Raw genomic sequence first — 26,124 nt, 5'->3', positions numbered from 1 at the left:
ATGGGGGTGGTGAATAGGGAGTTGGTTAGGATAAGGTTTGTTGGGATAAGGGAATATTAGGGATTTAACTTGTTAGGGAGTTTGTTATTTTTGTATTTTTGTGGGGTATGATTATATGGTTAAGGGTACACTGTAGGATGAGGTAAAAGATGGAAAAAATACTTTCTGGGAGGGACAAAATTACGTGTCTATATTACATAAAATGAATATTTATATGACAAAAAGTATTTATGATTTCATTCGATGTAAGTCAATTAAGGAAGCATGACAAAATTGACTGAGAAATATAAATAGAAAATAAATAATCAATTAACAATTATATACATATATATGGAAAAGAATATTGTACCAACTGAAATTAATCTAGAAGTTCTAATGTCATAACAATTTATCACTATATCAAAAGACTACACTTAGTAAAAGCTAATTAATTTCTGCCATAACATGTTGGAGAAGATGAATTTTGCAAGTGATTTTTGCCACAACTTATCTTGTCGTGATAATCGCTAGAATTTCAATTTACTGTGAGTATTGTTTTAGAATAGATTTTTCTTGATTTATCAAGTCAACTAAATATACAAGTTATGTTGCATATTCATTTATTTTCTACATATTTGGTGAAAATTTTATGAGCCAGTATTCGTGTATTTTATGTTTTATAAAAAAAATATGATTTTTACTCTTTGAAAATTTAAGTTAGTGATCTTTTAATATGCCATACATTTTTAAAGATTTATAAAAATTTATTTTAGTCAAAATGTGCAACGAGAATTTTAGCAATAGCATAAAAATTTACAAGTTATACATTAAATATGAAGAAACTAATATTGATATTAGATAGTTGATTTTCTTGTATTGCAAATATTGTTGCTTTATATTTTAGTGAGATAATAATATGATTTCAAAAATTAATGAACTATAATACTAAATTACTAACCCATTATATTTCTATTTATTAGGATTAACACTTCATTTGTCTATACTATATTTTTATATGTTATGATTAACAATTAATTTGTAAATTAAATTGTGTGATTTTAATAGTATATTAAAAGTTTTTTAATATTGTATTAGGGATGATAGTTAAGTGACCTTAGTAAAAAAATGATAGTTGTATAACTATCTATGAAATTTACCCGACAATAGGACTACTATAAAGCTATATATCGGAGATCAAAATTTGGGTGAGTATCTCGCGGCTGGTGCTCAATGAAAAATGCTCAAATTCAATAAATCAAATACTTATGAATATTAATTTTTTTCAAATTCATTATATTTAAATTCTTACTGCAAATATTATTGTACTTTTACGTAGCATATTGCACTAATGTGAAAGTAAAGGTCATTTATCATTTGTTATTTATAAACATTATGCTACAAACTTTCTTATTTTTTTGTTTTAGTTGATATAAACGGACAATGAGTTCAATCATGTGTATATTTATATTATAACTCCAATTTAGAATATTGTAGATCTTTTGGTGCAATAATTATTTTGATCTACTTTGTATAATATAAAGGATAAAGGTAAATAAGATTAATATCTTATTGTACTGATGAACATGAGGGGTTAAGTATTAGTTGAATGTTCTAAGATGGGAGGGAATTTAATTTCGATGAGATTAATATTTATAATCTCATTCAAATTGAATAAATTGAGAAAGTATGATAGGGTTGATCGAAAATAGAGTTGAAGAGTGAATATTCAAATCTACGAAGGACTAAACCATTTATTCGAGAAAATAATATACAATAAGATTCATTAATATTTGTTGGTCCATTATCATAAGGAATAAGTGAACATAGTGAAATCGTGCAAACAAGTTAGGAGAGGGAAAAATGACTATTATTGAGACTTTGCTCAAGTTCATGCAAAGGAATGCAAAATTTATTTTGAAAGAAAAATCTACTAAGAATGAAACGAGAAGGGAAACTCCTTTCTTCCTTTTGATAGAGGGTGCAAATTAAAATATTTAATATAAAAGAATTTAAATTTCAAGATAAAATTTTAGAGAGAAGCCTCGTGTGCATAACTCTAAAACATATCTTTCATTAGTTCTTTGTTTTTCTAACCAAATTTAGAACCAAGTCACTTAACTAATACTAATAATTATGTTATATATGCATTTTCTTTTGTAATTATATGTTTTTTTTTTTTACAAAATAAACCAATATAAATCACAATATTTTCTAATATTCTCAAATAATTATATTACAATATAATATTATTTACATGCGGATACTAACTTTCGAAAAGAAATGTTTAAGTTTTATGTAATTAATGATATTTAGTTCAATATTTTAATAGTTATTTTTCGTATTACATAAATTTATTAATTTTAAATATATGAATAATTTTAAATAAATTTTTTATTATATAAAATTAATAAGATAATAATTTTTATAATTAATTTCATTTAATATCGACCGCATCGCGTGTAGTTGGAATAAACAAAGAAAAAGCCATTCAAGCTTAAAAAGAAAGTCACTTTAGCTAATACTCTAGTGAGAAACTATCAGATCAAGGATCATATACGGCGTCGTTCCAGCTACGCTGCTAAATTTTACTTCGTCTAATCCCCGCCGTTAAATGACGTCATCATCTTCGATGTTAAACAACAACAGTATCTCAATCAATGTCTCCGACGACGAACCCGACGAATTCGCCAACAAGCTTAGAGCGCGAGCCCGTAGAAAGAGAAAGAAAATTGGTCTCCGAGGAGGCAAAACCGGTACCGGATTCTCTCATATTGTCGTTAAAAAGCTCCTTAAGTGGTGGCCTGTTGTGGTGTTTTTACTTGCTGCTGGTCTTCTCGTATTCGAAGCTTCTCGAATTGGAGGAAAACCTGGTAAAAAATTGAATTTGGAAACTGGACATGGTAAAATTCATGATAAGGTTGTTGAGAAAAAAGTGCCGACGAATTTGAATCGGCTTGATCCGGTTACTCATGTTGTTCATGGAGTTAGAGAGCGTAAGTTTTTTGCATTATGATTTGAATTATGTATGTGGCTAATTGCTTTTGTTACGATATTTATTAACGTAGAATGTGCACATTGCTAGTATTATTGAATTTAGAGTTCTCGGCTTTTTGAATTTTGTTCCTGAAGTGTCATGTGTCCGAGTTTTCTGCCTGAATTATTATCAATTATTTATCGAGACATACCTCGAATTTGATTTATTCGCTTTTCCTACCTGAGTGATGGTGATAGAAAAAGTGAACAATTGATAGTTGAGCTGTGTTTTGTGGAATTCGGAAACTGGACAACGTAAAATTGATAAGGTTGTTGAGAAGAAAATGCTGACGAATTTGAATCGGCTTGATCCGGTGACTCATGTTGTCCATGGAGTTAGAGAACGTGAGTTTTTTGTTTTCAATGAGATGTTTTGTATTATGATCTAAATTATCTATGTGCTTAATTGATTGTTGCTAATTGCTTGTATTATTAAATTTTACAAGCACGGAATATGAAATAGTGATTTGAAGTTCAAAGAAGTTAGGATTTGTTAGGCTGCTTGAAAAATGCATATCTGCAGTCCTTGGGCAAGTATCTGATTAGAAGCTCCTAATGTTTCTGATTGTTTAAACGGGCAGCCCGGTGCACTAAAGCTCCCACTATATGTGAGATGTGGGGAAGGGCTGGACAACAAGGATTTATTATACGCAACCTTATATTGCATTTCTGCAAGATGTTGTTTCAGATAAACTCTTGAGCCGGGGGTCTACCAGAAACAATCTCTCTACTTCATCTGAGGTAGTGGTATGGACTGCGTATACTTTACCTTAGTGGTATGGACTGTGTATACTTTACCTTCCCCAGACCCGACTTTGTGGGAATCCACTGGATATGTTGTTGTTGTTGTTTCAGATAAATGAATTATGTGCTAGGTATAAGTACAAATCCCAGACCCCACTTGGTGGGAATTCACCAAACAAATCCCAGACCCCACTTGGTGGGAATTCACCTAGGTTTGTTGTTGTTGTTGTATAAGTACAAATGAAAAAAATCTGGTCTTTACTATGTTTGATGCATGTTTCAGAATTGGCCACTCCTGATTGGTATCCCTTGACCTTAAAAAGGCTAGAAATTGATCATTCATTCAATTCGAGTACCTCTGCAGGATAGACCTCAGAAGAAAAGAGGGCTGATCGTTGAGAGTTGGGATGTTGATCCATATAGAACACTAAAAAGGATAAGACCTCAACAGAAAATAGGGTTGATCGTTGGGAGTTGGGATGTTGATCCATATAGAACACTAAAATAGATAAGATCTCAACCGAAAAGAGGGCTGATCGTTGGGAGTTGGGATATTGATCCAAATAGAAAACTAAAAAGGATAGACCTCAACTGGAAAGAGGACTGATCGTTGGGATATTGATCCATATAAAACACTAAAAAGTTGTTTTGATTACGACTATCTTTCTGATGATAAAAATGTGTTTCTAACGAATAGAACACTAAAGAATTGTTTTGGTCAATAAAACACTAAATAATTGTTTTGACTATGTATATGAAGATTTGTATACTTGCTTTGGAGAGACTTAAAATGCTCCAAGCTCAAAATAGGGATAATTAAATTCTCTGTGTGAAAGCACGTCTCAGTGTAAAGGTATTGATAAATATACCCTTCCTTGTGTTTTAAATAACCTTGCTTTGTTTCTACAAGGACTATTCTCGTACTTGAACAAAAAAGAAATACTCGTCAAGTAGCCAGGCGGAACTGGTTGGTACTGCTTCTATCAAAAGTCAGTAACCTTTGGTCAGCCAGAACAGGTTAATGGCTGCATTTCTCGGAACTACAGATAGCAGTAAAAGTTCCTTGCCTCTTCAAAAAAGCCTATAGGATTCTTCACCTTTCATTACCAACCCTTTAGGCAGTTTCATCTGAGGTAGCTAAAGGATTACATTTTTCATTCAGCTAGCTACTGAATTTTTTTGTAAGGGTATGACAATTGGATTCTGTCTCTTATCTCCTAAATTGAGGTTAGACACATTACCTCCCAACTGGCCAACCATCCTTATTAGCAACTGCATGCCTAATTCTAAAGGATGAATAATCACATTACAAAGAGGCACCTAATAAATGTTCAGTGAAACACGTAACATTCACACGATTTTACTAGAATACAAAAGAATGAGGAAAATTGTCGATAAACTAAGGGACCTGTTAAGCACAAATTAGTAATAAAGAAATTCAATAAAAAATGCTGAATTTGAATGCACTCGTCCTCCACTACCTTGAAGTGAAAATATAATTTTTAGAGGGTGCAGAAAGGGGAAGAAAGATATGGGTATTTTAGTTAAGACGCGCCTTTTCAGTGGAGTTAGATGAAGTGCCCTTGTTATATCAAATCCCATGGAGGGGGATCATAGGTAGATGTCTCTCCAAATGAACCAATCTCAAGCTATATCCTCAGCCTCCAGTAGAACCAAATGACTTTGTTTTCAAGTTCTCTATGAATCACGAGAAAATCAAATCCAAATTGTAGTTGGAGTTGGAGTTGGAGTCGGAGTTATTATATGAAAATCTAGGATATAGGAAGAATCATAAACTTGGTGCTAAAGTGATCTAGTTGACATATGGGACAGGTCATTTGGCTTTCTTTTGGTAAATCTACTGTATTCGGCATTGCTTTGTGGTTTATTACATAGTTATTTTGTTTATATACAAGATATTTTACATGCTTGTCAAAGTGCTGTGTTGTTGGCCCATTGTCTTCATTACTGTGTAACTAATCATATTTCTCGCAGCTTGCTTGAAGCTACTACCAGCTGAAGAACTTGAGCATCTTGATTTCCCCATGGATAAAGTACCTGCTGATCCTATTAAACGGGTGATATACATTACAGAGGCCAATCCTGCTTCTATAGATGATGGTATGCCATTTGAGCAACACTCGGTGGAGTCAAGATTTAATTTATTCACAGGAAACCAAACTCTCAAGCAGAGGGATGAAGGTTTTAAGGTTGTCAACCTGCATCTTGCTTTTTGGTGATCACCTATTACCTATGAAATAATTTATGCATCTCTCTTTCTTCTTCTTTTGACAATTTAAGCATTATCTTAGGTGAAAGGAGCGGATGCATCCATCCACTGTGGTTTCTACAGCGAGAAAGGAGGCTTTAGGATTTCTTCTGAAGATAGAAGTTATATGGAATCATGCAAAGCTGTGGTGTCGACTTGTGCATTTGGTGGTGGAGATGATCTCTATCAACCTATAGGAATGTCAGAGTCATCTCTCAAGAAGGTTGTTTTTGGGATTGTTAATGTTCATGATTGATTTCCTATCTTTTGTTTATACTATGTAAAAAATTACACTTCAATCACAATATAGTTGGGTTTGGAGATTTAAAGTGGTGCAGGACACCTTAATTAATATATGTCGTTGGAATTAAATGATGCAGGTTTGCTTTGTGGCTTTTTGGGATGAAATTACACTTGCATCACAAGAGGCAGATGGCCATAAAGTTGGTGATGACCGTTATATTGGAAAGTGGCGCATCATCCTTGTTAAGAATTTACCATTCACAGATCAAAGGTTGAATGGTAAAATCCCAAAGGTATACTTATTGCCGGATTCCTCAATTTCTTGTATGCTTTTCCATTTACAATGAACGTCACCTAATACTTAAAGTGGGACTTCTGGTAATCTTGTCTTACTCCCAACAACAATATTCTTCTCCACGAGGCGTCGAGAAATACGGTGCCTTACAAAATTGAAGTGTGATGAAGCAAATCGGAATGATGAACCAGTTTTGAAGATTAAAATGTCTGGAAAAGAAAATTTGATGTCTTTTGCCACATCCTCTTGAGATTTAATAATTGGACCATGTATCATTTTGAAGAAAAATTAACGTCACGTCACGTGCGTGCCCTCTATGTGGCTAAGCACTGCTTGATTTTCCTTTACTTGTCTCCTACCCGGGTTTCCTATTTTACCAACAGAAAAAGAGTCAAAATGTCCTAACATATTGGAAATGACTTAAATTTGTCCTCCTTCCGCTATTGGATCCCAATTGCCCTTAACGTTGATTCTCGGGTTAAATATGCCCCCTCTCCACCTATTGGATCCAAATTACCCTTTAATTTTCAGGTTACAAATGTCTTTTCCTTTAATGAAGTTATGAGATAAAAAACGTGGGGCTTTAATTAAATATATGGCACTAATTTATTGATTCTTTTCCTTTAATGAAGTTATGAGATAAAAAACGTGGGTCTTTAATTAAATATATGGCACTAATTTATTGATTCACATGGATATTAGACCCAACCCCATAAATAACAACGTAAATTGCATTATTTGATTGATGATATTGTTCGGAGATTCTTTGCCTTTATTGTCATTGCATCTAGCAGATACAATTTTTACAACTGTATAATGTGGCAGCAAAGAGTCATGCAAAGAGTCATGGTCTCATATTGTGGGTTTTGACTAAAAGAAGTGGTTTTGATGCTTCTGGTCCGATGTTCAGTCCTGAATACTCTTTTTCAATACAGTTTCGAATTTTCTATAGTTATCCCTCTGAGATTTTAAAATGATAGGATTGCATCAGTACGAGCATTAACATTTTACTGGCTAAATGATGTATAAGGATTTAATTCATGTCTAAATTAATCAGATGCTGGCCCATCGTCTCTTTCCGAATTCTAGATATTCCATATGGGTAGACTCAAAATCCCAACTTAGGAGGGACCCATTGGGTGTGTTGGAAGCTCTGCTCTGGCGCTCAAACTCTGTACTAGCAATCTCAGAACACGGGGCTAGGAGTAGCGTGTATGATGAGGCAAAGGCTGTGGTCAAGAAAAACAAAGCAACCCCGGAGGAAGTGGCCGTGCAGTTAGCTCAGTACCGTCAAGATGGACTCCCTGAGGATAAGAGATTCAATGGGAAGAAAGGTAGAATTTGTCATTCCTTATCAGATGAAATGAGCTTACCGTGATTTTTATCCACTGCATAATTCTTGTACTGCTATACCTAAATTGCTTAAATTAGATGATATTTTTCTTCTCAATAAATCATTCTCACACTCACTATTTCTGTACAGCTCTATCTGAGGCTTCAATTATTGTGAGAGAGCACACACCATCGACTAATCTGTTGATGTGCCTATGGTTCAATGAGGTGGTTCGCTTTACATCCCGTGATCAACTGAGTTTTCCATACGTCCTTTGGCGGTTCAAAGAATTCAGAAATATCAACATGTTTCCTGTTTGTACACGCAAGGATCTCGTCAATAGCATGGGTCACATAAGAAAAGCTAAGCCTCTGACAAGTTGATGTATATTCATGGTTTGCACAAGAAGGATAGGCGAACCAAGAACGCTCAGGTCTTTCTCCAAGTTTCGGGCATATTTGCATCCTCCATGGATTAGCACATTCCTATTTATTCTTCAGAATTTGAAGGGCACTTTTTTTGCAGCCCTGGTGGGATACAGAGAGGCCGAGAGGGTCTCATCAATGGGGAGGAGAAAAAAGCAGTGATGGTATGTTGTGCATTTGAACAAACTGGCCTTCTTTGGAAGGGATCTATTTATAATTCTTTTGTTGGTCTACGTATCCTGTATTAAAATCACGGTGCATTTTCCAAATGTGAAGCACCAAGTTTAGCTTTCTTGAATTAGTGCAGGATTTGCTGTAAACTATGATGTAAAATAATATTTGATTGAATATTTGGTTACTTAATTGTAGGTGAAAACTTACTTGGTACTATGTTGTGCGTAGAGTCTAGAATAAGATTTCTATATAAGCAATCCCTCGCGTAGTGTGAACAACTCAAGTTATGTATACTTTGCTGTAACTCCCACTTTCTTTTTAGGTATAATACATAAATCGATACTCAAAAGTTGGTTTCAGCTATCAAGTAAATACTCAAAACATTGAGTGAGCATATCGAGATATCTCAATTCCATTGCGTTAGTTGTGAACACTTCAACTTATAAAATGATTGCGTTAGTTGTGAACACTTCAGCTTATAAAATGACTATCCGGACAACTTCAAAATTTATGTCACGTCAGCGTCGGGTGTCCATGAGACACATTAAGGGCGTCTATGTGAGCTCTCAAAGTTGGATTATTTAGTTGCCTGATGAGGCTAAGTTTGAGTGTCTTGTTTCTTCTTTTTATGGTGGAGAAAGAATTCACCATTCATAAGGTATTTACCATAATACACAATGAAATTCATTTTACTGATTCGAAAAAAATATTGTTACAATTTGAAAGAATAATATATTTAACATAAAGGTCAACTATAAGAAGTCCTAATTGTTGACTAGTATACAGTCCTGCATTCCTTATACAATTTTTCTCTCTATACATATATATACACTTCACCAAAAAGGTGTCAAAAGGTCCATTATGTTAGTTGCCAGCCTTACTGGTAGTGACAGCAAGCCTAGAAAGAATGAACACACATATGGATGAAACAAAAACAGCACCAGCAAAACAAGCAAGATCCAATCCATTAATCACAGGTATATTCTTGAATTTCTCTAATACTCCCACTTGAAGTAGCATTATGAGTGCATGTCCTATTCTTGATTTGGCTTGCATCACTGATTTCATTCCCATCAATGATGAAAGTGTCTGAAAATAAAACAAGTTTTTGCATGACAATTGATCTCCTTTCACATTATTTCTTGATCCCATAAACATGACATACAATCCCATTCCAAAAGTAAGCATAGCAGTCCCCAAAAGAAACATATCTGAAAAAAAAAAAAAAAAGAATCTTCAGTCAGAGTTTAACTTTTTTATGCTGATAGTATAAAAACTTGTAACAACAATGATTGATACACACTACTAATGCATTTCACGATCTTATAATAAATTCAATTCCCGATTTCAACGTTTAAGAGAGGGAAAATATACCAATAGCTTCGATCAATAGCTGCACGACATGTCCAAGGTCTGACTTACGTGAGATTGCGATAAAATAGTGAACGTATGACTCTACAATTAGGTAACAACCCTGCAACAATGAGGATATTTATTTAATTTATTAGTCTTACAGTTTCATAAAATCAATGATTTCTTCATGAAAAAATAATCAAAAATCATAACATAGTATTAGTACTTGTAATATTTTACCTCGACAAAGCATAATAATGAACCAATCAATGTCCCTATGACTGCAAAGAGACTGAAGAAACGGCAATCCAAAATACCCTACAAGACAGTTTCAATAACTTGAGCTCAACAAAGTAGTAGCAGATAGGAGTCTATGTAATTACATGTGTCATGTAATTATTGGATCCATGTAAAACGGCAATCTATTTATACTCCCTCCATTTCAAAATAGTTGCTTCTTTGTAAAAATATTTATTTCAATTTAGTTATTTTATTTATGAAAAGAATTTAGTATGCTCATCCAATATTACTCCAGAGGCAAAGCCATTTCAACTCAAGGGTTCAATATTTGAAGAAAACTTAGTCGAAAGGGTCCAACACCTATTATAGATACATAAAAAATAATTTTAATCATGACTAAATAGTATATTTTTTCGTTGAAGGAGGTTCGGGTGAACCCTTGCCAAAGGGCAGACTTCGGCCCCGCTACTCCTATCATTAAATGAATATACAAAGTGTATTTTTAAAGCATAATTAATAAGATTACTTTGATAAAATAAGCTCCACTAAGGAGAAAATTGTGTATTAATCAACTATCTACAAACTACACTCGCTAATATATGCATTCATTCAACATATATAGGCGCCATAACTTTGTTTGGTACTGGTTAAAAAAAAAGAAAGAAAAAAAAACACTCTGTTTGGTACGATAATTATTTTTCAATCGTCTTGGAGTAACTAATAAAGTTGTTCACATGGTGACCACGAGGCCATGTGTTCAAATGAAAACACTCTCGCAGAAATGCATGGAAGGTAAGGTTACGTACTCCTTTGTGGTCCAATCCTTCCTTGGATCCTATGCATAGCGAAAACTTTAATGTATCGGACTGATAAAAAAAATCTAGTGAGAACTAAGAAATTAAAGAAAACTCCATACCTTCTCAATGAACGACTGTAAGTGATGCAATTTCTGTGGCATTTGTTTGATGAAGTTTTTCAAGTTTTGAAGTATCAAATCTAAGACATTAGTATCTGGCACTAAACTTATATCAGAAATCTTCCAGTTTTGTGTCATTGGTTCAGACACAACATCAGCACCAACAGCCTTAGCTGCCACTACTTTCTTCTCTCCTCCACCAACACCACCACCTTTGTTTAAACATCTAAACCTTAAACAACAATTATTCCTCAAATAATAACAACGTTGCTGCTGCTTCTGGCCTCCATTATTCTCACCTAACCCCAATTGTCTAGAGGTACGTAACAATCTACCACTGATATTGGCCATTTAATTTTAATTTTTTTCTCTATTCGAGCAAGATATATATTTGTTTATATAGAATATGAAAAAGGTGCAGAAGATTCGTGGTATATTAGTTAGTATTGTCGTGAAGTGAAAAAGCAAATACTAATATTTATTGGTGACCTTTGTTTTGGCAATTTTCTCCACTTTTCTTGGAGAGGTCGGTTTGCATAATTATAAATACCACGGTGGATGATACTGTTTCTTGCTTAATTAGAGGTTTTGAGTTCAAGTTTTTAATATGAAAAAAAATGTTGGTAGAAAATGCTATCGATCATATCCGATGCGAATTCAAATTAGTCGGGCTCGATGACAAACTAAAAAAAATAATAATAAAGGTGCATGCTCTGAAATTTTCAACGATATTTTTACATTTAGCGTGTATATTTTAGATTCAACGTGTAGAGTTATAAGCATTTTCTACCGAACACGTGGCATTTCTATGACTTTTTATTGGTGCAGACAAACAAGAGGTACAGTATCTATTTTAGAATTTTGAAAGAGGGATTCCATTTTGGTTACGTACTTGGTTGAATTTTAAATCATCAGTCACCACCACGTGCCCAAATTCTTTCTTAATAGATTCATTGAGCTGTACAATTCAAGTTGTTATGTTACAATTTAGACGGTCATTATTTATTATGAAACATTTCTAAATTCTTAGAAAAAACTGTACTGTTTTTACTCTAAATTATATACGAAATTATTGAGCCACATCCAAATTTTAGAAGGATGCTATTACCTTTCGACTAATTAAAATTATAATTTTGACAATCTTAATATCTACGTGGTATATACGTGACACATATATATGCTTACGTAGATCTTTAGTGTATTAATTTTAATGTATAGTTCATGATGAAAACCGAGCATTTTTCCAACTTCTTATTACTTGATTTATGAAGTTTGTCGGTCGTTTGGACATGATTTTAAATTGTTGATTTAAAGTTGACATTTTGTTTGAGTATGCAATTTGAATGTTTGAGTTGAATTAATTTTTTTTTTATAAATATAAAAATTACACAATTTTTGAAATATCAAAATTTTCTCTAACTCTTATATAATTTTGTTAAATGAGCAAAATTATAGTTCATAAATAAGGTATCAAAATTTAAATAAGGTAAAAAAAAGGATAAACAACATAAATCTCGAAAGTTTGGAGCTTAATTATTGAAAATCTCAATTTTGGATTTGTCGAGATACATAATTAGCTCTCAATATATCCAATGAAGATACATTTTTATAAACATACATAATTAGCTTCCAATACATTTTTTTATTTTGAGTCTGTTGAGATACATAATACATCCAACGAAGATACATTTTTTCTTTGTAAAGTTACATAATTAGCTCCGGATATATTTTTTTCGATTTTGGGTCCGTCGAGATATATAATTAGCCCATGACACATCCAACGAAGATAGATAATTAATTGAAATTTTTATAATTACTTTGTAAGGATGAAGATTTATGTAAATATGGTAAGTGAAGGTGTATGCTTATGTTATTTTTCTCAAAAAAGCCACAAACTTTAAAATTGAAAAATCAGTTTTAAATTTGTTAAATTTAGATGTTAAGAAAAAGTGTATACAAAAAAACAATTTTTGATTATCTTTTTTTTTTTTTTAAATATAGATCGTTAAGGAAATGATAAATGTACACAATTGTTTTTTTTATAGTAATTATTTTAGCATCTGTGTCTTGAGTCGGGGGTCTATCAGAAACAACTTTTCTACTTCTCCGGAGATAGTGGTATGAACTGTGTACATCTTACCCCCAGACCCCACTATATGAAAATATACTGAGTTTGTTGTTGTAATTATATATGCATCACTTATTAAAGCAAAATGTATATATACATACAAGAGATATAAATGCAAAGTTGGGGCTTATATTAATAAGATGGGAAAAGGGTTAAATATACCCCTCTACTTTAATTTATTAGCTAGATTTATCCTTAGTCATACTTTAAGACTAAATATACCCCTATCATTAGTAAACTTAATAAAAATACCCCTATACTTAACATTTTTTCACATAACTTAACATTTGAGCGAGATGGACGTCATGTGACATGCCACCTCATCATCTGATTTTTATTTCCTTAATATTCTTTTTTTTTTTTTAATTTTAATTTTTTTCCTCTTTTTTTTCCTTTTTTTTTTTTTTATGTATTTACAAAGTTCCAAATACAAAAATAAATTTTCTTTCTTCCTCTTTATCTTTCAAGTTTCTCTCCTCAAATTAGATAACCATTTTTCCACCATGTAATACCATCACCTTGAAATCCATCACTGTTGAGCTTGCAACTCTTACAACTATAAATAATAATTCAAAAAGTCTTATAATTCAAAGTGGATGTCCAGAGATCTTGTTGATAACGCTTGTAAGAAGCTTATACTACTAAATTTTGAGCTTGATTTGAAGAGTTGCTAGCTGACATTTTGAATTAGGCATCAAACAAGATGAGCTGAAAGACGGTGTATATCTAATTATCTATGTATCTCATTTATATCATGTGTATTTATCGTATTCATGAAAAAAAATTGCGATATATACTGACAGACACACATATATTGTCGCAGTAATATTTTTCAGATTGATTTTTGCCCTAAATTTTTACTCCAAATCATCTTGAAATTTGAGGAGAGAAAGATAAAGAAAAAGAAAGAAATTTTTATTTTTGTTTTTGAGACATTGTAAATAGATAAAGAGAAAAGAAAAAAAGGAAAAAAAAATTAAAATTGAAAATGAAAAAAGAAATATTAAGGAAATAAAAATCAGATGATAAGATGGCATGCCACGTGACATTCATCTCACTCAAATGTTAAGCCATGTGGAAGAGTGTTAATTATAGGAGTATTTTTGTTAAGTTTACTAACAGCAAGAGTATATTTAGTCCTAGAGTGTAATTAAGGGTCAATCTAATTAATAAATTAAAGTAGAGGGGTATTTTTGCCCCTTTTCCTTAATAAATAGATTAATTAATTAATTACTCCTATTTGTTTACCAATTCAAGCGGAGGGAACAAGAAGCTGCAACCTATACTGATCTGAAAAAGACTAACAAGTCCAGTTGGATAAGTTTCTGTTGAGTTCTTCTTCAGATCCAGCAAGGTAAACATTTGTCTTTCCATTACACAATTTACTCCTAATTTTTGGTTAATTGGAAATTATTTTTGCTTATTGTTTCCTTATTCGCGTCTGAAATTGTATTCCTAATTGATTATTTGTCACGTTTCGCTTTGTGAGGATCAATTTTACTAATTTTTATAGCTAAACTGAATTAGATTAATTAAATATTTTAAATTTAACATTTTATGTTTGAAAACTATATGAAAAATACTATATACGTTGCATTCCTTCTCATATTAACACATGAAAAACAAATACATCTCGAAATGTTAGTTAATGCAGTTTGACTATCGAGAGGTAAATGTGTCAAGTAAAAGTAAATGGGTGGAGTATTTATATTTAAATTCGCTGCGGTCCGTTTAGCCTCTTACCATAGGTTAGCGTCTTCCTTTTGTGTGATTTGAAATTTTGAGAAATTGATTCTTGTATCTCAATGTGCTGAATTGAAATTTTCGAAGAGAGTTTTGCTGGCTTTTATTTAAAATTTGAAATTTTCCCATTTGTTCTAACTTTGCTGGACAGAGTTATATGATACTGTTGCTGGTGGGAGCTGGCAGGTATTCCGTGGAATTAGTCGAGGTGCGGCAAGCTGGCCCGAATACCACGGTTATTCCGCAAAAAAAAAAAGTTTAAACTTTTGGTGCAGATTTCAGTTAGAAGACTTATTACTTTGAAGTTGAAGGGTGTTTGTTAGGTTGAATTTTAAAAGTTTGGCTTGCCTGTTAAGACTTGTTTAATATATCTTATTTTATTTGAGTACATGATGTTTTCGGGTAAGTAGAAGTGTTCTTGTATTTGATGGTTTTAATCTGCTTCTCTATCATTGCCTTGAGACAATCTTTGTAGAATCTAGATTATGAAATTGATGGTTGTCGCATCCTCAGCTTAGTTTGAAAATCGTTACAGATAATGACTATTATTAGAATGATAATTGAGACTAATCTCATGTGACTGCTATTTGGTATGTTGTTGGAATAATTTGCCGTTGTGTTGAGGTAAGAGGTACCTTATAAGTTATAAGTATAGGTTTGGAGCCTAACTGTGCATTGTTGAACCAATTTTGTGTTTCTTTGTTACAATGAAGCATAATTTGTTTTCAAAATGAGTAGAATATAATCATTTTGGAGCTGACTTGATTTAGTTTTATAAACACCTATCAAATTCGAGATTGGGGAATTCTCATCTTGCATGATTAATAGTGTGCAGCATCTGTTGTTTTGTAATTTAGGTGGACTGAGTTCAAGTACTAAAACTTACATAAGTGAGTTGATCCTTCCCATTTATGTAAATCGAGTCAATATTCTGGGTTGGGTCAGTCAGCAAATAAGCGATGGTGTATAAATTACTCCGTTCTTATCCTTGGATGCTTTTTCGTAAACTTGCTTGCAAGCATTGATTTTACGTTCATGGAACTCGTCTTGCTTATATTCATTCAATACATTTTGATATGTCTTATAATATTCTTTTTATATACTTCGGAGACTGATACTTGTTATTCGAAATCCACTAATTCTAAATCTTGCAGAAATGGTTGTTTTCACAAATTCGATGTTCTGCTTAGTCTCGACACGGCCACTGGGCAACCAATCAAAGGTTAAGCAACATTCGGGTACACCCTTCGTCAGGAGACCGACTTTAATAAGATGTCAAGCGAAAAGATGGTAAGATTTTCTTGTCGACACTTTGATGAACAGTTGTTGTGCAACTTGAGGCTTTTCACTAGGTTAACTCTGTTTGACTCTAGCTGTGATTGTTATGACATGTACAAAGAGTTAGTCCCATATGCCAAAGCATGGTCCTGGCAAAAGGTCATTGTCGACGAGAGGAAGGCACGAATTGAAAGGAATGAGGATCTCGCTGACACACTCATTATATTGCAGCATCAGCCGGTTTATACATTGGGTACTGGTAGCTCTGAAGAGAATCTAAATTTTGATGTAAAGAATGCTCCTTTTGAATTGTACCGAACAGAACGTGGTGGTGAAGTAACTTACCATGGCCCTGGCCAGGTGCATTTTTAATTTCACCTGTTACTGCTTTATTCTCCTAACTATCATACTATAGTATGATTCTTATTTTCTTAGTTTACTAATAATAAGCCAAGTGTATAGGTTGTTCTCAATGCTTGATATCATTTCATCAAGGGCTTGCAAAGTTTCTTTTTAAAGTTGTCTGGTCATATGTTGGTAAGGGAAAGTATCAGTAACAATGACATTTTGATGCGCTATGATTATCTAGAGATTCCTCAAACTCCCGTATCAAATCTGGCTTTGACAAGACCGTTATGTTATACTCGATTGATTAACTGTTTGTAGGTTGGATTAGGATAACTCATGTGTTTGTTTGAACTTTTACATTTCTGACTTATAATGCTTCTATCTGAAACTGTAGCTTGTTATGTACCCCATCATCAATCTTCGATATCATAAGATGGACCTTCATTGGTACCTCAGGAGCCTTGAGGAGGTGATCATTCGAGTTCTTTCTTCATCATTTTCTATGGAGGCTTCAAGAATTGATGGCCTAACTGGTGTTTGGGTTGGTAAGTATGGATTTTCCGTATCATTTGGTTGCCCATATCAGTCTTCAATGGTGCTATCAAAAATTTCTGAACAAAACTTAAGATGTTATGGTTTTAGAGAATCATTGGTAAAGTTATAGTTCATAAAATATTTTATGTTAAAGATTTCCCATGTGCCCAAGGGGCATATGCATGGCCCTTGTGAATTGTGACATGACCTGCAAACTATGCTGGGCGGACTCTTCACTTTTCGATGCCGCAACCGTGTCGGATTCTCCAAAAATACACTACTTTTGAAGAATCCGACATGCACCCGCTGACATTTTTTGAAGAGTCCAAGCAACATAGCCTGCAAATATAGTGCCTAATCAAGAGAACCAGCAAATCCAACTTAAGTTAGTACATTGTTACTCTTCCTTCCGGCCTCCTCGCCCAAGAATCTTTTCGTCCTTCCTTTTGTTATCCCACAACCGTGAGTATGGTGTATTATTATTACGTCTCTTACTTCTGAACGGAGGCATGTAGTACTGATCTAACGCTGGCTTCTTTCAGGGGGTCAAAAATTAGCTGCAATTGGCATTCGAGTATCTCAATGGGTCACGTATCATGGTCTAGCGCTGAATGTCACCACAGATCTGTCACCCTTTCGACATATAGTTCCATGTGGGATCCGTGATCGTCAAGTTGGACGCATAAAAGGATTGCTGAGAGAGCACTCGCACTCTAATGGCCGTGTTACAGGAAACCATCAGGACCTTGATGATGCCCAACTTATCGATATTACTCATAAATCTTTGGTCAAAGAGTTCTGTGAGGTTTTTCAAGTTGATCTCCGATGTAAACCTACACCTCTTTTAATTCCTTGAGAAGGCTTGTTTAGGGAAAAGACTTTATTCTTGGAAAGTGAATTATATTCAACAGATTTGTAACAATTTTATTTTCAAGTGCATTTGTCTCATTGATCCAAATTATAAAACCTTGAAACTTTTCCATTAGTAATTTAAAATGGTGCAGAACAATATGCTTTTAGGACAAATTGAACATGTATTGACACAGACTTTAAGTGCTTATCATCAGATTTAAACAATTCTGCAATCAAAGATTCGTTATTGCTTAAACAAAGTTGCTAACTAGGTGCAATGTGTATGTGATTGAAGTTTCTTTCGATGCATACAATAGACCCTTGTGGTCCAACCTTTTCCCGAACTTTGTGCATTAACAGGAGCTTGAGTGCACCGGCTGCCTTTTTAGATAAATTAGAATTCCTCTTCCATTTTCTAATCAGTGAAAGCTAAGACATTTCTCTATTAGTTTGCTAGTTACAATGACATGGAAGCAAGCGGTAAGCTCTGCGTTCCTTTACTCTAATCGACTTGTAAAATCTGTTTGTACAGTTGCAGTTTGTAGTAATACTATAAATCCAGTTCCCATAAAGCTTCAACATTATGCTCATTATTCTTCCTTCAAAGTCCAAGTCATTCATTCCAAGAAAATCAAAGATGGCTCTGCGCACAACTCATGTAGTATCAGTAACTATATTTTGAATCTTTACACAAAAAGTAATCAATTAGCTTCTGCCCAGAAGCTGTTTGATGAAATTCCTCAAAGGGATGTTCGAACCTGGACGATACTCATTTCAGGTTTTGCTCAATTTGGGGTTTATGTAAATGCATTATTATTTTTTATTAAGATGCAAAAAGAGGGTATTGTTATTCCTAATGAGTTCACTTTATCTAGTGTTCTCAAGTGTTGTTGTTCTAGTATTAGTAACGGGCTTCGATTAGGTAAGTCCATCCATGGCTGGATTATTACTGCTGCTGCCATTGATTTGGATGTTGCATTGGAGAATGCTATGCTTGATCTTTACGTGAAATGTGAGGCTATCGATTATGCTGAAAGGTTCTTTGAAACGATGAGTTATAAAAATGTGGTATCATGGAATATAAAGTTGGCGGGATATTTGGCTACGGAAGATGTGGAGAGAAGTGTTAAGCTCTTTGAAATGATGCCTGAGAAGGATGTTTCGAGCTGGAATACAATCATTGATGGACTTATGCGACATGGGTTTCATAGGCATGCACTTAAGCTCCTACGCCAAATGACCTTAGATTGTCCTTCTTTTAACGAAGTTACTTTTTCTATATCATTAGCTTTGATGTCTTCCCTTAGAGATCTCGAATTAGGGAGGCAGATCCATGGTAAAGTGAAGAGGTTGTCGATAGACAAAGACATGCTTGTAAGGGCCTTGTTGATTGATATGTATTGTAAATGTGGTCAAATGGAGAAGGCTTCTACGATTTTCCAAGAATTACGTGAAGTTACTAGTGAAGTACAACATTCACATTATGTTCCATGGAGTACAATTATATCAGGTTATATTCACAATGGCATGCTAAAAGATGCTTTAGATGTTTTTAGCTCCATGGTACGGGATCGATTGGAAGTTGATGTGTTTACACTGTCAAGCATTCTCAGTGCTTCTGCAAATTGTGGGCTTTTGGAACTTGGTTGGCAGATTCATGGCTATGTCCAAAAACTTGGACATATATCGGACATATTTTTAATTTCAGCAATTATTGACATGTATGCCAAATGCGGAAAGCTAGATTCTGCTCGGTTGTTTTTTGAGCAAACGAAAACTTGGAATATTGTGGTGTGGACTAATATGATAAACAGTTATGCTATACATGGAAAAGGATTGGACGCTGTTCAGTTATTTGAGTGTATGCTGAATCAGAGGATTGCACCCAATGAAGTAAGTTTCGTCAGTCTTTTAACTGCATGTGGTCATGCAGGTTTGGTGAAAGAAGGATGCAAGTATTTTAGGTTGATGAAGCAAGTTTATGGCATCAAGCCTGGTGTTGAACATTTTTCTTGTATGGTTGATCTTTTCGGCCGAGCAGGTTGTTTAGAGGAGGCTTATAATTTCATTCATGAGCACGGCATCTCTAACATGTCTGAGGTTTGGAAGGTACTCTTATCTTCTTGCTTGCTGCATAAAAATGTAAAGATGGCAAGACATGTTTCTGAGAAATTGCTCGAACTTAAGCCGAGTGAACATAGTCCCTACATTCTGTTGTCAAATACTTGTTCAGAGCATGAAAATTGGGATGAAGCATCAAATTTAAGGGGTTTGATGCAGGAGAGGAAAATTATGAAACATCCAGGCCAATCATGGACTTAGCTGGAGATTGAAATCAAGAATTTCACAGGTCAATGATTATTGAAACAAGCTGCCGTGCAACTGAAGGCACGCGCCTCTGAGAATGACATAAGTTTGGGCATGTGAGATGCAGAAGAGGAAGATAAAGAGCAGGCACATACGGATACTGCTTTGGATCACCAGATGCATCAGTTGCAGTGCCCCTGTATTCAGTCCCCCAGCCTGAACTCTAGTGCCATAAGTTTGCCACATACTTTACTGTTCTAAGGTTTTATTCGGAGATTACCAGTACCAGTTTATACGTTGGGTACTAGTGGCTCTGAAGAGAATCTACATTTTTACTTGAAGAAGGCTCCTTTTTAACAGAACGTGGTGGCGAAGTAACTTACCATGGTCCTGGTCAGGTACATTTCTGATTTCACCTGGTGCTGCCTACTTCCTCAACAATGCCCTTGCAAAGTTTCTTTTCGAAGTTGTCTAGTCAGATGTTAGTAAATTTTGAATTTTGATGGGCTAAGATTAAGTAGATATTCAAGGGAGGCATGTAATGTAACATTGATCTAACACTGGCTTCTTTCAGGTGGTTGGAAATTAGCTGCAATTGTCATTCGAGTATCTCAGTGTGTCACTTATCATGGTCTAACACTGAAGGTCACCACAGATCCGTCACCCTTTCAACAGATAGTTCCATGTGGGATCCGCGATCATCAAGTTGGAAGCATAAAATGACTGCTGAGGGAGCACTCGCTCTAATGGCGGTGGTACAGAAAACCATCAGGACATTGATGATGTCCAACTTATTGATATTACTCATAAATCTTTAGTTAGGAGTTTTCTGAAGTTTTTCAAGTTGATCTCCAATGTAAACCTACACCTCTTTTAATTTCGTGAGAAAATCCTCCTCTTGGCTTGATTAGGGAAACACTTATATTCTTGGAAAGTGAATTATTCAACAGATTATACAGAAAGATCAGACATGCTTTTAGGACAAATTGATCATGTGTTGACACAGATTTAAGTGCTTATCATCCTTTAAACAATTCCGCAATCGAAGGTTCATTATTGCTAAAACAAACTTGTTTGATTTCTGCATATGTAGCGAACTTGTTAATTAGATGTAATGTGTATGCGATTGAAGTTTCTGATGTGTATGGACACTTTTTCTTTCTTAGTTGCTTCATGCTGGAGTACCATTCAAAGATCGTAATTATCAAACAGACAAATCCAATTAAATTTACCGGGATAAATTATAGTTACCAGGAGGTCATTGATTCAAACCGTGAAAAGAGACTCCTACAAAAATGCAAGGTTGCATACATAAGGAACGCTTCTCGGCGCTGTAGATCATGCATGACTGACTTGTCCAACCTTTGTTAGACTTTGCTGGGATGATGTCTTGTTCTACGTCACGCTGCCCATGACTGGATAGGGGTAGCGCCATAGACCATCTCTTTAGCTTAGAGTCGTTTCATGAGTGAGGGGGCTAAGGGCATACACGCTTCCTTCGGAACTTGACTCTATCTTCCACTACCAAAAACAAAGCGAAGGAGAGCCACTTTTTTTTTAATACTATAGAGTAGGACAGAAATTCCAAGCGCTCCTAGCTCAAAAACCACACACAGACAAACACATGGAGACCCATACACAAATGGTACAGCCTTTCCCCGAACTTTGCGCATAACAGGAGCTTGAGTGCACCTGCCCTTTTAGGATGAATTAGAGTTCCTCTTCCATTTACTAATCAGTGAAAGAAAACCTTAATTGATTAAGTGAAAGCCAAGGCATTTCTCTATTAATTGGCTCAGAATTGGGATCACATACTTCACAAAATAATTTAAAGTAATGCAGATCAAAGTTCCTATAAAACAAAAGAGGAAAAAGATCAACATCTTCATCTACAAAGATTAGTAGTTTTCAGAAACAGGTCTGGAAGGAAAGAGCCTTTGAAGAAATGTAAGCAAGGACCACAAGCAAGTTACTCCTAAGACTTGGAAAGTCACTATCAAAGCAACCAATGCACCACTTCTGTCAAACAACTCGGGGGTAACAGGAGCTCCGCTCATGGAAAACATCAACTTCTCCACAAAATGCATGGCTCTCGTCAACTGATATATCCTATAAACCTGCAAAGATTCGAAATCCTCAATCCCACATTTACTTACCTTTACCCCCGAAAAGAAAAGGAAAAAGTTAGCATTTTGCGTACCTCAAAAATAATTGGCACCAAGGGCCAAGAAGATGATCCGTGTCTGTCCAGAAATCGCTCGAATAAATACTGTACCAAACAGCCAAGCAGAAAAGGTGCCACTGCAACCAAGCCCGGTAAACCAAGTGAAGGCCAGGTAACATAAAGAGCGAAGAGTGGGGCAAATATTTTAAACCCCATTACAAAGAAAGCAGATGTTATATATCCCTTTAGCCCAGTTATGAGGCTCCATCTCTTTGCACTGAATTGTAGATATGGCTTCTGAACACTGTCAGTGACCCGAAGATATGTCGCAAGGCCAATATAAAACATGACCTCAGAGAAAAATGATGTAACAATTTCTGCAGAGACAGATGTAGATTCCAGTAAATTTTCACAAGTAAATTTTCACAAGTACAACTGCAGGTGCAGCTGAATTGTGTGCATCTAGCTATAATTTTCACAATCATGCAGCTCGTACAATTTGGAAATCTTTTGTTTCTTTAAATCTGATAACATGCTACCTTCCAGTAACAATAAAATGAATGAGATTCGATTACATGGTAAAATGCTTATTAACAAGAAACTTTTGGGGGAGAAAATTGACTATAAAATTGTTATTCAAGATTCACAACGTTGTTGCTTAACCGCTTAAACAAGCTAGCTACACATCCACACCTAGTTGACCTATTGAAAACTATCATAAAATCTATCCAGGTAGCCCAAAATAACACTTTTAACATACCTTCCAAAGTTGAGCATTTTACTACTAACATTCAGTTGAAACATACAATTTTTTTATAACAGTAGGGGGTTCTGAGACGTTAATCTTGTTTTTCATCTGCTCTAAGCATACTGCTAGTTTCATCTAGAGTGGGTGTATCTTTTCTTGTTAAATAAGGCAAGGTGTTTAGTGTGTGTGTGTGTGTGTATTTACCCATTATAATTGTCTGAACCATTAGATTCTTCTCTCCATGATTGAATAGACTAGATGAATGCTAGCAAGGCATAGGAATTTAAATGCAAATACCTAGACAGACAGACAGACAGTGTAAATCTCCATTGAAAACTCAAATATCAATATCTATCAGCTAGATAACCACAAAATTGTAACTTAAGCATCTAACATTTACAGCTTAAAATTTGTTAATAACATTTCTATGAACTTACATATCCAATCACCAGATTAGTCAATATCATCTTCCCCGAATTTGCATAGCAAGTCAATGGTTACAAAAACAGCATATAGGAAGTAACAGCCAACTCCTTCTCTACTTTCACATACCTGCAAAGGTTGCATTCTTGATCAAGTCATCAACGGCAACCGCAATGAAGAACCGAGGAAGAACCAACGAAGAGATCAATGCAATAGGAGCAAGAACCCAAAGAAAGGAGCCTCTTTTTTCCTCAAACGGGGCTGACACCAATTTACTTTCTTCAACCATTTGGTGAGTAATCCCTTGGAATGAAACAGAACCTGATTTACCCCGAAACGGTTCAGACCCATTATTGGAAATTATCCTCACATCCCTACTTTCCCTGCCATCATAATTCAACTTTCCTGGAGGACTGGAATTAGAGGCATACACTATGAATCCCCTCTTCAGTGACGGAATAACTGCAAAACAAGGAAACAAAGTCATATTAAAAAATATATACATCCTCAGAAAGGGAAACTGGGAATAACACGAAAGACTGTCTTTTGAAGCATCCATGGAGATTTACTCCGTCATGAACAGGCCAGTACAAAAGCAGTTCCAATTACGACCACCAAGCCTATCCTTCTACCTAATCCGCGACTTCCAAACTCTCTTATCTAAAGACATGTCCTCGGAAAGATCAAGTTCCACCATTTCCGGCCTAATCACTTCCCCAAAACTTCTTCGGTCGGCCTCTACCTCCCTGACGCCCTTCATTGACAACCGCTCACACCTTATCACTAAGGCATCTATACTTCTCTTCACATGCCCAAACCATCTCAGCGTCGGTTCTCTCATATTGTTCATCACAGAGGCAACTCCTACTTTATCCATATATCTTCGTCCCTAATCTTGTCCCTCCTAGTGTGCCCACAAATCTACCTCAACATCCTCATTTCCGCAACTTGCATATTCTAAACATGAGAGTTCTTAACTGGATGAAGCATGGATATTTGAACTTCAAACCAAAATACTATCTTTAAAGCAATTTACATAAAACCCAACAGAGGAAAACTGGAAACAAATCAAAAGGCTGTCTTTTGGAGCAATGTAGATGTATCCACAAGAGGAATTTGGAATACAAAACATGAAGCACAATTTCAACCCAAAGTTTTGATCTTTAAAGAAATTTTTTTACAAAACCCAACAAAGGAAATTGGCAACAAAGCATGAATTTCAGAATTTCAACCAAAAATTCTACCTTTAAACAACTTTCACAAACCCCAACATAGAAAATTTGAAAGAGAGCAAAGAAAATTTACATTTCGAACCACTCTGAACAAAAGGAGTTGTTTTATCCAATCTAACATTGCTTCTACCATTGTTCTTCCACACCACAGAAATCTGCACACAATTAATAAAATTAAAAATTAATGAAACATTAAAAAAAAAAACAGGGCAACCCAGTGCTCTAAAAGCTCAACTATGCGCGGGTTCCGAACTACAAGGACTCATTATATGCGGTCTTATCCACCTTACTCCCTTTAGATAAACAAACATAGTAAAAGTAAATATGTACTCCTATAGAAAGAAAAATTACAAGGAAAAATACTTACAGTGGGATAATGGAATTGAGAAATTTTGGGAATTGAAGGTTGATGCTGAAGCAAAGGACAAACAGATTGCAGGTTCATTTTTTTTTTGTTGGATTATTATTACACTTGTAATTTGTAAAACCCTAAACCCCATTTGAGCTACTACTTTTTTTTCTTTTAAATTTTAAGTGAAAAAAGTACCAAATTTCCTCTCATGTTTATTTTAGTGACACATTGGCTCGTGTAGTTTGTAATACTAGTGATAACTTTCCCTCCTTTTTTTTTGTGTGTGTGTTTTTAATCTAATTTGAAGTGATTGTCAAATTGATTTCGAGTCGAGCTATAGCTTAATTGAACTTGTTACAATATGGGAGTTAAATCGAGTTCGAATCTAGCTGAACTGAATTATATTAAAATATACTCTAACTGAATTTAAAATGAAGTCAAATCAAATTTTTATTGTTTAGATAACAATGTTCTTTGTCACTGTAATCTGAATATACGTACATATAATGAAAAGAAATACTTTTCAACTATTAGAGGAACCTTTTAAATGTATGAGTAGGGGTTCATGTCAAATGAATGTCAGAATATAAGTTTTTAGTCACGGGGCTTATGCTTTTATGTCCTTAGAAATTATGCCTCAAATTTTAGGACGTCATACACCTTATGGATCTACGTCGTCTTTCATTTTGCGTCCTAGAGCATTTTTAGTACAACCCGCTTTGAAATTCACCCCAAAATCGCCTTTGAAAACACTGATCATGGCTATGTGTTTGTGTGACTATATATGCTAATGAGGCATGTAAATGTAATTAGTTTATGGCTCCAAAATGCTTTGATAATAGACGGTTAAGGTTGCTTCTAAGATATGATGCAAATTAAACTTGACATTAACTAACTAAATACCCATAAATTGTCCTACTTACGAATATATAGATAAACTGCTGCGAAATTATTGTTTATTAATAATATCAATCTGTTTTATTTCCCCTCTCTATATCTTTCAACCACATA

The 26,124-nt window shown here is 34.6% G+C and overlaps 5 protein-coding genes across 13 annotated transcripts; 3 read left to right on the top strand and 2 right to left on the bottom strand.

Annotated features, from left to right (window-relative positions):
• The first annotated feature begins 2,435 nt into the window (after positions 1-2,435).
• Positions 2,436-8,708, top strand: LOC107867072 (probable hexosyltransferase MUCI70). Of its 2 annotated transcripts, XR_001673094.2 has the most exons (7): positions 2,467-2,972; positions 5,752-5,966; positions 6,069-6,248; positions 6,406-6,561; positions 7,621-7,897; positions 8,047-8,329; positions 8,422-8,708. XR_001673094.2 is itself a non-coding variant. In XM_016713185.2 (6 exons), exons 1-6 carry the CDS (start codon positions 2,591-2,593, stop codon positions 8,277-8,279), a joined length of 1,443 nt encoding a protein of 480 aa, XP_016568671.1. In that variant the 5' UTR covers positions 2,436-2,590; the 3' UTR covers positions 8,280-8,708. The 2 variants fall into 2 exon arrangements, 1 of the variants encoding a protein (XP_016568671.1); XM_016713185.2 differs by having other exon boundaries at positions 2,436-2,972; positions 8,047-8,708.
• Positions 8,709-9,163: 455 nt separating this feature from the next.
• Positions 9,164-11,425, bottom strand: LOC107868568. The gene is made up of 4 exons (XM_016715256.2): positions 11,005-11,425; positions 10,089-10,166; positions 9,870-9,969; positions 9,164-9,706 (listed from the first exon to the last, which is right to left on the bottom strand). Exons 1-4 carry the CDS (start codon positions 11,353-11,355, stop codon positions 9,360-9,362), a joined length of 876 nt encoding a protein of 291 aa, XP_016570742.1. The 5' UTR covers positions 11,356-11,425; the 3' UTR covers positions 9,164-9,359.
• A 2,842-nt stretch (positions 11,426-14,267) lies between these two features.
• Positions 14,268-17,969, top strand: LOC107867071 (octanoyltransferase LIP2p, chloroplastic). 8 transcript variants are annotated; one of them, XM_016713181.2, is made up of 6 exons: positions 14,268-14,486; positions 15,027-15,110; positions 16,030-16,165; positions 16,249-16,513; positions 16,896-17,046; positions 17,578-17,969. In XM_016713181.2, exons 3-6 carry the CDS (start codon positions 16,032-16,034, stop codon positions 17,889-17,891), a joined length of 864 nt encoding a protein of 287 aa, XP_016568667.2. In that variant the 5' UTR covers positions 14,268-14,486; positions 15,027-15,110; positions 16,030-16,031; the 3' UTR covers positions 17,892-17,969. The 8 variants fall into 8 exon arrangements, with proteins under 8 accessions (XP_016568667.2, XP_016568668.2, XP_016568666.2 ...); XM_016713182.2 differs by having other exon boundaries at positions 14,269-14,486; positions 15,027-15,083; XM_016713180.2 differs by having other exon boundaries at positions 14,271-14,486; positions 15,027-15,198.
• Positions 17,970-18,095: 126 nt separating this feature from the next.
• Positions 18,096-21,178, top strand: LOC107867070 (putative pentatricopeptide repeat-containing protein At3g23330). Its single transcript, XM_016713179.2, has 2 exons — positions 18,096-20,592; positions 20,769-21,178. Exon 1 carries the CDS (start codon positions 18,350-18,352, stop codon positions 20,207-20,209), a length of 1,860 nt encoding a protein of 619 aa, XP_016568665.2. The 5' UTR covers positions 18,096-18,349; the 3' UTR covers positions 20,210-20,592; positions 20,769-21,178.
• A 771-nt stretch (positions 21,179-21,949) lies between these two features.
• Positions 21,950-25,335, bottom strand: LOC107867069. Its single transcript, XM_016713178.2, has 5 exons — positions 25,129-25,335; positions 24,835-24,916; positions 23,659-23,991; positions 22,395-22,735; positions 21,950-22,311 (listed from the first exon to the last, which is right to left on the bottom strand). Exons 1-5 carry the CDS (start codon positions 25,204-25,206, stop codon positions 22,093-22,095), a joined length of 1,053 nt encoding a protein of 350 aa, XP_016568664.1. The 5' UTR covers positions 25,207-25,335; the 3' UTR covers positions 21,950-22,092.
• Positions 25,336-26,124: the final 789 nt, after the last annotated feature.

The sequence above is a fragment of the Capsicum annuum genome, chromosome 4 (genome assembly GCF_002878395.1).
Source record: "Capsicum annuum cultivar UCD-10X-F1 chromosome 4, UCD10Xv1.1, whole genome shotgun sequence".
Classification (NCBI taxonomy): Eukaryota; Viridiplantae; Streptophyta; class Magnoliopsida; order Solanales; family Solanaceae; genus Capsicum; species Capsicum annuum.
This window is presented reverse-complemented; position numbering and strand designations above follow the sequence as displayed.

What these genes read in the sequence shown, in the direction of transcription:
- LOC107867069 (XM_016713178.2), bottom strand. Translation starts at nt 25,206, where the DNA reads ATGAACCTGCAATCTGTTTGTCCTTTGCTTCAGCATCAACCTTCAATT. An exon ending in CAAGAATGCAACCTTTGCAG is followed by an intron (nt 22,736 to 23,658) that starts GTATGTGAAAGT and finishes CTGTCTCTGCAG; the next exon opens with AAATTGTTACATCATTTTTC. An exon ending in TGGTGCCAATTATTTTTGAG is followed by an intron (nt 22,312 to 22,394) that starts GTACGCAAAATG and finishes GAATCTTTGCAG; the next exon opens with GTTTATAGGATATATCAGTT.
- LOC107867071 (XM_016713181.2), top strand. Translation starts at nt 16,032, where the DNA reads ATGGTTGTTTTCACAAATTCGATGTTCTGCTTAGTCTCGACACGGCCA. An exon ending in AGATGTCAAGCGAAAAGATG is followed by an intron (nt 16,166 to 16,248) that starts GTAAGATTTTCT and finishes GTTTGACTCTAG; the next exon opens with CTGTGATTGTTATGACATGT. An exon ending in CCTAACTGGTGTTTGGGTTG is followed by an intron (nt 17,047 to 17,577) that starts GTAAGTATGGAT and finishes GGCTTCTTTCAG; the next exon opens with GGGGTCAAAAATTAGCTGCA.
- LOC107868568 (XM_016715256.2), bottom strand. Translation starts at nt 11,355, where the DNA reads ATGGCCAATATCAGTGGTAGATTGTTACGTACCTCTAGACAATTGGGG. An exon ending in TACAGTCGTTCATTGAGAAG is followed by an intron (nt 10,167 to 11,004) that starts GTATGGAGTTTT and finishes ACTGTCTTGTAG; the next exon opens with GGTATTTTGGATTGCCGTTT. An exon ending in GCTATTGATCGAAGCTATTG is followed by an intron (nt 9,707 to 9,869) that starts GTATATTTTCCC and finishes TTTTTTTTTCAG; the next exon opens with ATATGTTTCTTTTGGGGACT.
- LOC107867072 (XM_016713185.2), top strand. Translation starts at nt 2,591, where the DNA reads ATGACGTCATCATCTTCGATGTTAAACAACAACAGTATCTCAATCAAT. An exon ending in CAGAGTCATCTCTCAAGAAG is followed by an intron (nt 6,249 to 6,405) that starts GTTGTTTTTGGG and finishes TAAATGATGCAG; the next exon opens with GTTTGCTTTGTGGCTTTTTG. An exon ending in GAGATTCAATGGGAAGAAAG is followed by an intron (nt 7,898 to 8,046) that starts GTAGAATTTGTC and finishes ATTTCTGTACAG; the next exon opens with CTCTATCTGAGGCTTCAATT.
- LOC107867070 (XM_016713179.2), top strand. Translation starts at nt 18,350, where the DNA reads ATGACATGGAAGCAAGCGGTAAGCTCTGCGTTCCTTTACTCTAATCGA.